At 32.3% G+C, this 12,891-nt stretch overlaps 1 protein-coding gene across 1 annotated transcript in view; it reads left to right on the forward strand.

The window, feature by feature from the left end:
- Nucleotides 1–12,891, forward strand: part of LOC112691520 (inactive tyrosine-protein kinase 7-like) — a gene marked incomplete at its 5' end in the record, with an annotated part of 284,123 nt that overhangs the window by 227,027 nt on the left and 44,205 nt on the right. The window contains 1 exon segment of the mRNA XM_025565787.1: nucleotides 6,734–6,944. Coding sequence (XP_025421572.1) covers nucleotides 6,734–6,944 — 211 coding nt within the window.

Raw genomic sequence — 12,891 nt, forward strand, 5'->3', positions numbered from 1 at the left:
GACTCACACGTGGAGTACAAACCCCTCTTGCGTGTTCCTTCGCGCGATGAGTTCGGTGATAACATGCGCTACAAAAACCCAAAAACCTAAGTCGGTAAATCGGAGTGACCTGAGTACACGGCGCGCAGTGCATCCGTCGTGGCGCGTGAGTTTCAAAACGTAATCCGTACAAGATGAACATTCGGTCACGTTGAAAATCGATACACCATACCGTACCTTTTTCGTTGTTTAAATTTTAGTAATCGCGTGCGGTCATTGGCGTTTTCGCGCGACGACCTTGCGCGTCCGTGCAGCATCAATTCTCGAGGTTCGACGGTCGCGGATTCTTTATCCCTAAATGATTCTGAAAACACTGCGAGCCACGGTTGTCTCACGCGAGAATTAACCGTATAGATGTGTTCCCGGACTCAAACCTTTTGAATAATGTATTCGCTGCACCGTGTCAGGTTGAACTCATTTCAAATAACTCTTGTTGTACTTAACGAATTGCCGAGAATGACATGTTTTCTTTCTTGTTCATTTGAAATTTTATTCTCTCGGAATGGCCAAAGATTCAACAATGTTGTCTGAATAACGTATACGTGTACGTGGTCGTTCCATTGTTTTTTTTCGTATATTATCCGACAATTGCTATTCCAGCCCAGCTCTTAGCGCTAGACGTGTCTGATATATTTACAACTATATACGATGCCTGACGTATTCTCGGAAGATGGCTTTTAGGTGTTTTTATGTCCTTTAAGATTAGTGTGTTACCATCGTTGTAATTTCAACTTCACCCGCAGACACGCTGCGCAGTATAAAATTCGCTCCTGAATTATGTTTTCCAATCATTTTTAAAACAATTGCTCCTATACCTTTCCTGTTCTTACGATGTAACATGATTCGTTATATCGACTGTCGTAAGTGTACAGATAAATTGTCTAATGCATTCGACGAGTGGGGACATTTTATTTATTTATTCGTCTTGAATTATTAAGGGGAAAAAATACTAAAAACCGTTTACGGCTCAAAGACTTTGTATTGGAATTTATTAGGGTGGTTTAAGTGTTACAAATATAACAGGCCTTTAAAAAAAAAAAAAAAAAAGAGTAAAAAATGTATGACACTATAAAATATTCAAATTATAACAATGTACGTATTCGTGTTTGATATTTACGAATACTGAACAAATATTCGGATGATTTAAATATCAATGCACTTTGATACATGGATAAAAGCGATATTGATGAACATAAATCTATAGTTTTTCCAATTACATCTTCACTGCATTATCTTATTTACGTCTACGTTTTCATTTCCTTTTACAATATTCTATTTCGATTTTACATATTTCTCCTCGACATGTCACTTCTGACGTTATCTGCTCATTCCCTACAATTATCGTCTTCGAAACAGTTTCTTAATTATTAAATATCGTTTACCTTTTTAAAAACACTACACCTGCATCACCTTTGTTTTATAATTATTTATGTATTATTTATATATTTATATATTATATATCTATACTAACAAAGGGTCCTATCACTGGATGGCTTCCCTTATCATGTGATCCTGTTTTTTTTTTATGTTGTTTTACAAATTTGCTTATTGTTCAAAAGACGCACAGATTGTAAATGTTATATTTTCTTAATAAAAAAAAAAAAAAAATTATTTTCTTTCATCTTCTATTTCTTTCTGTATAAACTTACTCTATGCCTTCAGAAATATATTATTATTTAAAAAAAAAAAAAACAGTATAATTTCCACTGTTAACACATTGTTTAAATAACATATATTTTTTCTTTTTCTATTTTTTGTGTGAAAAAGAAATTTTTCATTTTCATGTTTTACTTTTTAATAAACTCCATTCGCAGAATTATTAGAAAAAAACAAGTTGAAAATTTGGGCAAAGAATATACTTTGTATTTTTTAGGGTAATACAGACATTTGATAAGACAACTCACCTTTCCGCTGTACTTTTTTTTTTATTTCCCGACCACGTAAAAAATACCATTGTTTGCTGCTGGTGTCAACACTTATACGTATGTTGCGTTGTCACGGCAATCGTTGTCGTTAAAGTTAAATCAACTATAATGTGATTGGTTGATTTTATAAAAAAGTATTTTAACTATACTTTTCAACATCATAGTAGCAAGAATTATTTATTTTTTTTTTATACTTTATAGTATTGTTACGAAAAACATAAATAGACTTTAGCTTCATTAAATTAGTTGTACTACTTAGTATGATTTCAAACAGCGTGTTTACTAGTTGCGTTTCAACTTAATGTCCACAGATCGACTACATTAAATTTAATAAAGTAAAGGCATTGCAATGAATTTCACTGGTTATAATTTCATATTTCAATTCTAATTTTAAACAATATATTTCATGAGTAAGCCAAGTGGTTCGCAAAACATTACCAATACTTTCTTAGATTTTTATTCATATATTATTATCGGTTTATTTCAAAACCGGAACACGGTCTCTGTTTGTTCCACTCGAACGCATTCGTTGTACCAGTAAAACGTAATATATTTTGAATTATTTCGCTATAAATATTTACCTCGTTAAAGAGAAACAAAACACGTAACAAAATGTTAGATTTTCTTGATTGTAAATGTATATTTTAACGGTCGAAGCTAAGACATTCATTCGTCGAGCAAATAAAATAATGATATTTATTGGAATTACTGTTTGTTTAAAAAAACCAACATCCATACCAAAGGAGTACATTAATTTCTAGAACTACGTTCGACTTTCAATAAGTACATTGAATACTCACAGCTTATGAAATATTGCATTATATGTGTGCTCCACAGATTTATAACTTCCTTTTACAAATTGCGTTTATTAAAAATATTTGCCTTTCTTATCAAAGATTTATTAATTTTTTTATTGTTCTTTGTCTGTTTCCTGTGTAATGAAAATTTTAACCCATTGAAATATTTACTTCAATGTCCAACCATACCCATTTGCTCGACGTTGATCTTAATTTATTATTGATTAAATCGATTTATACAGATTTTTGAAATATTTACTCATATATACATACGATATATATATATATATAAATAGTTTTATCTATATATAGTTAAAACCATTTTAATAACATTTAAAAGACTAATCGAAATTAGGCATAATAATGAAAACTACGAGAAAAAAAAATTGAAAAAATTTAATTATTAATTTATTATGTAAACATAATATATATATATATAATAGCTTCTTACAGGAAATGTATTATTTTTTCACTACTTAATCGTAACTTCAATATACAAGTAAGAAAAAATATAGACAAAAATATTTTTTTAGTCATTTAATTATTTTAAAATGAAGTACATTTCAATTTGATTAAAAATCCCATTAGTTAGAATGCATCCTTGATAATTAAACCATCGTAGTAAAACATTGTCTAAATTCAGGTGCATTAAATTTCGAAGGCTCTTAACTGATAATGTTTCGTTTTGAAACCCTCGTTCTATTTTGCCTCAAGATCTACTCTAGCACTATAAATTAATATTATCGCTTGTTATAGTGCCAACCTCGGATAAATATAGTAAAAAACATGACACATTTTTTCAGTGTAATCTAAAATAGCAGTCATCGGTAAATTCATTATAAAATCGTCATTATAATCGATAGGTACAAATAAGTACATAGATAATAGAATTCCTACGGGGACTTGCAATTTAAGGTCATTATAACCGGTATTATTATAAACTGTTTCTATTGTTCATATAAAACACAATGAATAATCAGAGAAAATTAATATTAAATATTACATCGATATCGCCTGATAGTTTTCGATATATCTCACAGAAGAACAAAATCACAATCTTTCGAAATGGCCAACTCGCACTGCATTAATAGGCAGTAAAAAAAAAAAAAAAAACGTAAGCCGATGATACACAACGCATAACCGATATGATTGGGTCAACGGCTGAACAAAGTACGAGTATCGAAAACGGTCGATTATTTCAACCGAAACATACCTTTACCTTTTGTCAACTATACCTACTGACCGACCGATGCGATGATACGTCCGAGAACTGTTGTGAATTCTTCATTACGTGCGTTCAAGATCGATCGGTCCGACTTTTCGGATTTCGATCCATGGACCCTACGAATTCGGTTTGAATATTTTAAGATTTAAGAAACTAAAAATGTATACGCCCGTACCTTACGGTACGCCGGAAACATTTTGAACGAATCGTTTGAGCACGTTACACGTAGTGCGAACAGTGTACGGGCGCAGCGGCATCGGGGGGTAACAGATGAAATCGGCCGGGAAAAAAAAAAAAAAAAAAAACCTCCCTTACATCGGTCGTACAGCCGAGCACTAGGAAATACGTGTGTACACGTCGATGCCGTTGTTGAAATATCGCACGCGCGCGGATCACGAACGAACATATATTACGCGTGCGATGTTCAACCGGCAGAAAAGTTGCTTTATTCCGGACCCCGGGCGGGAATAATTCACGTGGCGGTGAAATTAATAGTAAAATATGCGTGTACCTGCATGGTCCCGGACAAATCACCGCGGGTTGTTGACCGCGAAACAAATTGACCGGCTTAAATCGAATATGTGCCCGTCGCGCTAGGGGGTTGAATTTTTGATACGATGTAACGGGTAACCCGCGCGATTTTCGAATATCGATCGCTTTCCGCGAACCGCGCCATTGCGGGACGTGGTACTCGACGATAGTGTAATGTACAATATAATACGGTTCGCGCGCGATTGATGAACAAATCAACACGCGCACTCGATACCGTTCGAGTACTGCAACATCACGGTAAGCCACGGTCGTTACTATTCTAATCAAGTTATTCCACTCCGGCGGTACGTCTGTAATATACTGTAGCCGTCGTGATTCGTTTTTCAAGACAACGGACACCGTGCAGCTGACTGTTTACTCGAAATTTAATCAATTTTCTACGGGGAAAAAAATCTCATAAGCTAACTCGAGAAAAAATTTATATATTAAAGGTTAGGTTAGGTTAGTTATTTTTAAAAAAAAAATACCAACCTTCCTTACGGTATTACATACGATTATTATATTATCCTAATACTAATACTAATATCTAATACTCGTACGGTTTACTTGATGAATATTTTTAAATTTAATCGTTATAATGTTCTATTGTATGGTAGGAATAGAAACGTTTTTATGCTTATAAATATGTATATGCGGGAAAAATATTCCTTTTCTTTTTTTTTTTTTTCATTAGAACTAAAAGTAACTCGAGCGTACAAATTAAACTTCAAAAATCGATGACAGTTTTAAAAATTCTATAATTTATCATCTTTACGGTACATCAAACTTTCAGTTGATTGCACATCCATCGAATAAAATATTCGGTACACGTTTACCGTTTCGTCAATGAGTGTTTAAATAAAACGCATCATTGTAAATTCAGTAGCATCGTCACTCCACTCAGATCCTCAAATATCCTGTAATAAACTTAAAAATATTAATTAATATGTTATTATTATTGATGGGTTTGAAATAAAATTCGTTTTAAATAACTGATGAATAAAAATACATTTCCTTGTTTTGTAAACATATTTTCTCAATTTAATTATACTGATAAATTACATTTTTAAATAACATAAGGTAATAATGATTATCAGAAGATGTATGACGAATTGTTTATTTTTTTGTGTTCAAATAATCGTCTGTTTGCGTAAAAATTATTAAAAAGTAATCACTCGAATCTGCTACTGACGCTTAACACTGAGCGTACTGATATTTTGTTCACAATAGCGGCAATGTGAACATACACTGGATATGAAACCTGGGTCCGATGGGTCCGAAACTTTAATACACATGAATGTATTCGAAGAAGAAAATATATCATTTTATTTATATAAATCCACAAAAACTTTGATCGATTTCGATTTTAATTTATTTTTCGATTATAAAATATATTTTTCTCGTGTAAATTCTTTACTCAAATCCTATATTGGAAATATATTTAGCGTAGAGTTACCCCCATAAATTTTATATATGATTTATTACTATTTACTATTGTCATACAATTGACATAAATAATACGTCTGAAATTCCTAAGATTGTTTTTCATAATTGAACTTTCAAATTGATATCTCAAAGAATATGGTAAAACGTAGACAACATGTTGTTGGTCGTTAAAAACAAAAAAACAATTATTTTGTTACAGTTCCGATTTAATTTATTGTGCTACGCTTTCTTTACGCTTTCTGCAATTAACATGCCGTTCGCTTATAATCCATACACGTGTATTGTAATCACTTCTACGACATCAAATGATCAAAAGTTCACGTTTTTTTCGTCTTTCCCCGTGCGTATTAACGTTACTGTCCGTAATACGGAGATATTTCGGTTTGCTAAGCACGCGCGTGTACTAGATCTTAAACACATGGGTATTGTATAGTATTCATAAAAATCGAAACACATTTTTCGGCGTGAACAACAAAATTAGTATATTTTCGCAGCGCTCAGTTTAATTTTATATAATACTTTCATCGATAAGACTCGTCCGTTGGAAAACGGTAGTGTGTGCATGGATGTCATAACGTCGCGTTTTATATTATCGCCGCTGCCGTCCGTTTCCGACCTCGGGAGCATTTCATGCACCTCTAGTTGTATTTTTTCATCTCGGCTCTCAAAATGACCGAACAGAAATTATAACATTAATAATGATGTTACATCGATTGTAAATTTAATGACGATGATTACTGACGACGTGTTTTTGATGTGTTCGCGTACAGGTATCGTGGATGCGGAAGAGAGATTTGCACATTCTGACGGCGGGAGTGCTGACTTACACCAGTGACCAGAGATTCCAAGTCATCCACCCGGATAACTCGGACAATTGGACCTTGCTGATTAAATTTGCTCAACCGAGAGACGCCGGGATCTATGAATGCCAAGTGAACACCGAGCCCAAAATGAGTTTGGCGTTCCAGCTCAACGTTGTAGGTGAGTCGAACGACCGGGCGGGAAGGAGTTACGCGGCGCGCGCGTTAGGGTTCCCGCGCGCACGTCACGTTGTTCTTTTGATAATGTTTCGCCACGTCCAGGGCTAACCCATACGTTCCTTCGGAAAATTAATTCGTAGTTTACACCACATGTGATACGTTCAACGGTTGTGTATGGACGAGTACTGAATTTATTGTATGGGAAACCGTGAAGGACGTCAAGTACATTATTATAACGTTGCTGTACCGTTGCGATGGTATTTTTTTCACTTTTCAAACGTTGTTTTTTCCGGCGGGATAAAACTGCGCGCGCGAAATTGGCATTGACGTTGCCAAATTCACTCAACGTGTTTTTAAAATTTATTACGAGTTAAAAATTATCAATAAAAAAGTGAATAATTCCAATAAGAAATAAACAATGCGATATCAAGTTTACTCTAAGTGAAAAAGTCATGCTTTAATTTGAACAGATGGGAAAACTTCTTTTGTTTCATCAATAGTACTGATTTCAAAATAAAGACGTAAAATTTCAATTTTTTTAAAAAGCGATAACTTTTCAAAAAAACTAAATATATTTATTCTCATACACTTATAAATGTGTTCTTTAATTTATTCGTTTATAAAAGAAAATTAACTTAATGTATGTGAGTACCGTTTTTATATCTATGAATGGTAAATAATTGCAAAAAAAAATCTGGAACATGATCGAATGTTTTGTCAGCAAATTAATTTGTTCAACGCTTTAAACATAGACGCTTCTCTTCAGCGTTTATGCAAATAAAAAAAACAATCGTCAGATAAACGAATACATTTTTCCGCTATAAACATAAAAAAAAACTCTTAATTTGTATCGATTAATTGTAATCGATTCGATTTCATAGTGGCATGTTCCAAAGATTTAAGAAAGGGCGGGAAATTTTTTCGTTTTTCAATGTAGCTTTTCTAAAATATTTTATATCTTAATGATTTAATGTGGTACTTCAGACGCTGTCTAATATATCGAAATTGGTGCCCCATTCACTTCTAATAAATCTCTCCCTCTTTCCGGACTCACACGGCGAATTTCATTTTCTACTTTAGAAAATCAATATGAACTTAAAATGTACGAACGCCGACTAACACGACCGAAAACATAAACCGCCATCATGTGCGTGGTTATGCAGTATATTCGCATCTGTATGACAATTTGCGACAAAGATAAAATTCTTAATATCAGTCGACGATATTGGCGCTATCGGGTATAGGAAAAACGTTATCGGTTCATACCATAACCAGCTATGATGTTTACCGTAAATAGGTTTGGCAACGTTGAATGAAATTGGAAATAATGTGGCGCAATCGTATGTGTAAAACGGGCGGCACTGCCGATAAGGACCGCGCGCAGCCGTGTCGCGCCCGTTTTTTTCACGATAGAACAGTAGACAATTAAAACATTACGGCCAATGATGTACGACCGCCGCGAAGTCGTGCCGAAAATAAATAGCACAACAATAGACGAGTGAAAAAAGTTTTATCGTGCTGATGATAGTACATTTTAACAACGATTATTTATGAAATCGAAAGTTATTCATCGACGCGGTGACAAAAACAATATTTAGGTCATGGCAAACTTTGCGAACAACACCTTTGTTCGGTAATCGCGAAGATCGAGGGACCTTAAGATCAGAAATTTTCTCGATTCGCGCATGCATGGACAGTTTATACACGTATACAACTCCGCAATGGAGCGAAGGAGTTCGATATAAGTGGCCCGTCCTTTTTCCGAGAAATTTATAACACACCCTCGGAGATTGTCGTCGTAAGTTCATATTTTCGTGCAGCGGCATACGAGTTCGAAAAGTTTTCGTCGCGAACCGTGACAAATAACTCGCTTTAAACCACCCGCACGGTTGTATTCAGTGATTTTGTAATTAAAATTTACCGATGTCGTTTGTTCGCCTGAACCCGTTAACCGGTGACTGCAGTGATGCGTGCGCACCACGGTGTGATGAGTGCACACCGTATGGTATTGTTCAGGCCGGTTCGGTCGTACTACGGGTAAAACCGCACACAAAAGACAAATGTTACGAGTATAATATATTTTTAATTACGTAGAAAGTACAACTAGTGCGTGTTGTTGGTAAGCACAGATTATCTACTCGTATTCTTGAAAGAATTCCAAGCTAGTGGAGCCTGAGTGTCGACAAATCAACAATTACAATACTTACATATTCTATTACTTGTCAACTTAATCGAACTCCGTCCTCCTACATTGAATTAATAAAATCATTGGCTTACTCGGGGATAATATTCTCAGCAGAGGTAATGTGCGCGAAAAACGTGTTTGCTCGTCGTATTCCCTCGGTGGTTGACACATTTTTCTCTCGCAAATAATATAGTAATATTATGTAAATATCAAACTCGTTACTTCGACGAGAAAGCTACCATACTATTTACGAGTATGTCATTAAAAAAAAAAAAAAAACATTTTGGTATCACGGGCAGATCTCTAAACGCACCGCCAGGTACAAAGTTAAAATTATTAAAATAAATATATAAATGTATAGAAATTAAGGTGAAGGACTTTGTTGCCTCATTGATGGAGTTCTTGACTCGTATCCGGCTACGTGTTCTTCGGAGTGCAAACTAACCCATAGCCATTCCGGAACTGTCATTTCTGTACTAAACGTATTAACTGCACATTTGGTCATGTGTTAGGTATACTAAACGACTATTTTAAAATACTTCAAAATATTATTGGTGGTGTACTATTGTTGTTGCAGGTAGCTGTGTATTTTGTATATATATATATATATCATACGTGATACTTAAAAGGTACACGTTGACCGTTATTTGTTTTTGATTCTTTGAGAACTTATTTCTAGAAATAATAACGACGTATATTTTTCACAAAATTGTTTATTATTACTTCTTTTATCGCTACTAGAATTCGTTTTTTTTGGTGTTGTTTTCCGTCGATGTCTTGTCGATTTTTTCACAGGTACGTACATCAGTCGGGTTTCACGTCAAAATATCTCCGGTAAAAATATCTCCGTCAAAATATATCTGACACAAAATATCTCTGGTAACAATATCTCCGACACGAAATATCTCCGGTAATAATATCTCTGGTACAAATTATTTTAAGAGAAAACAATGAATATTTTGAATGTAGATATTATACAACAGCATATTAGTAAAATATAATATAACAAGTATTAATAATATAGACCGAATAAGAGTATTTCTATGAGGAATTTAGAAATTTATTATGTTTTTAATTATAACTCTTTCGAGGTTGTTTCTTGAAGGAAAATTATCGTTTATCTATGTCGGTTTTCCGATAAAGACGAGCTGAATTTAACAACATCAATAATATTTTAAAACCGTATGAAGCGTGAGAAAATTTAAAATTTATAATAAATAATAATACATGTTACTTAATTAATGCATAATGGTGAGATAATTTAATTTTAAATTTATAATAAATTATAATAATTATAATAATTGAATCTGAAATATTTTTTGCGGAAATATTTTGACAGAACACCCATCAATCAAGTTTATCATAACTAGAGCTCGGATTTTTATGCACTTAAAAGTATCAAAATATGCCATATAATATGCAATCAAAATTATGAAAATATGCAAAAAATATGCAAGAATTTTTTATTTATTTAAAATTTATAATTCAACTTATAAAAATTAATTGCTTAAATACTTAATACAAAAAAATTTAGGGAATTTTCTGAACTTAATTTATTTTTAAAATTTTATTTATTATTAAAATAAATAACCATATGCATTTCAAGTTTATCTTCTGTGAAACTGTGTCGTTTATTGATTAACATACTTTTAAAGACTAAAAACGAACCCTCGATGTCAACCGAAGTTATTGGGGCATATTTGAAGAAAGTGGTATGTCGATAATCGATTGACACAGTAAGAGCGATTAAGTTTACGTCGTTATCAATTATTTATTTTATAACTAAATCTATATATAAATTATTATTTAGTGACTATGAAATTTATTTTTAACTTTTCTATTAGATAAAATATTAATTTAAACATTTATTTAAAAATTACACTTCAATATGGAATAAATTTTGAATTTTGCCAAAATATACAAAAATATGCAATAACCTCTAAATATGCAGAAATATGCAAAAAATTAAAAATTTCACCATTAGCTTCAAATTCTGATGATTCGTAGAGATAACTGACAAAAATCCAAAAATATTGAAAGAAAAAAAATATGCGATTTCATAGAAATCCGTGCTATAATCGTAACAGTTGTGTTCCCGCGAATATTTATTGAGAAAGCTGTATACCATTGCAAATACCATTGCATTATAAGACTTTTAAGTATTATTCAAATTAATGGAATAATATTTTTTCTGGACTTTTTTTTTTTCCATATAACTTAAACGATTACAAGTGAAATGAATTACAATTTATATTAAAATACAAATCGCACATTAAGCGCTCGCTCAAACGCACACATACGCATAACTATGTTTGAACTAAGTTTACGAGCTTACAACATTATTCGGGAAATAAATAATTGCCCATAACTCGTATACCTTGGTTGTTTGGAATTTTTATAAGCCGATAAAAAAAAAAAAAATAAAACAAAAAGAGAAAAAATATGACTGGTGTTAATACATATGGGCTAGTTATTATCAACAAACGAAAAAACGGAATAGAGAGGCGTCTATATACATACATGTACCCACCAAATACCCTTGGACGGTTAATCCATAATTTTATAACACTTTAAAATGCAATTTTACGCATGAAACCTCTGTGTCGGGACAAACGTGTAAAATATATTAAATTAATGGAGTTTTCATTAGCTGAACTTTATAGTTAAAGTGTGCCCGTATCTGCATAATTAAAAATACTAAAAAAATCATAAATATTGTCCGTTTTTTTTTTTTTTTGTATTTTTCGGAATTATTAAATTATTACCATCAGTATCAGACCGCAGATATGTATGTATATATATATACACATATCGAAACCGCAACATAATAAAGGTACAGCGCTTATATATATATATATGTATATATCTTTTAAGTAATTATTATTTTGATCATAACCCGTTGTATTATATACGCTATCATAACATATAAATATATATATATATTTCATATCCTGGCAAATTCGAACGGAGTACAAAAGGATAGGAGTAACAATAATATATATATATATATATATCATGATACACAAACGCATACAAGTGTACATAAGCGAATATATGTATAAATGGTACGTTCATACGAGTATATATATATATATATTTTAAATCGTTAAACAGTAGAAGAGGATGAAATGAACTACTTGAATTTCGTTGGTTTCGAAGATTTCCTGAAGTTGTCGATGTCTACACACGTGAGGACAGCACACCGGCGCTAAAGAGCGCACACTGGTTGAACGGGTACGGAGATTTTTCGACTAACTCGTGCTACGCCAAGAGAGTTTAACAAAAATCTCGCGACGCTTCTTCGTTTTATTCCGTTACGATTGTTATTGTTTTATTTTTATTTATTTATTTTTTTTTTTTTTTAATTTTTACACCCGTTAACTTTTGTTTGCGCCATTTTCTGTCGAAAAAACTCTAACCGTTTACCGACTCTACTTGACCTACTGAAAATCCGAACAATACACAGGTTTTTTAAAAAAATAAAAAAAAAGATTATAACGAAAAATCGTTAAATTTAAATTCTTTGTTTACTTTTAATGTATATACCTAGTATTCAGAGTATAATTAATTATAATTATTTACGTAAAGTAAACCGAATCATTCAACGAGTCTACTGTACATAATGCGTTAAGACAATGTTTGAAGTAAATTACTTCGTTCATATTTTTTTAATACTGAATTTCTATTCCATACTATTCCATTTTAATTAAACTCAAAAACTGTTAAGCTTTTATTCAAACCGGTTAAAAAATAATAATGTGAC

The sequence above is a fragment of the Sipha flava genome, unplaced genomic scaffold, assembly GCF_003268045.1.
Source record: "Sipha flava isolate LNK unplaced genomic scaffold, YSA_version1 64_pilon_pilon, whole genome shotgun sequence".
NCBI classification, from domain to species: Eukaryota; Metazoa; Arthropoda; class Insecta; order Hemiptera; family Aphididae; genus Sipha; species Sipha flava.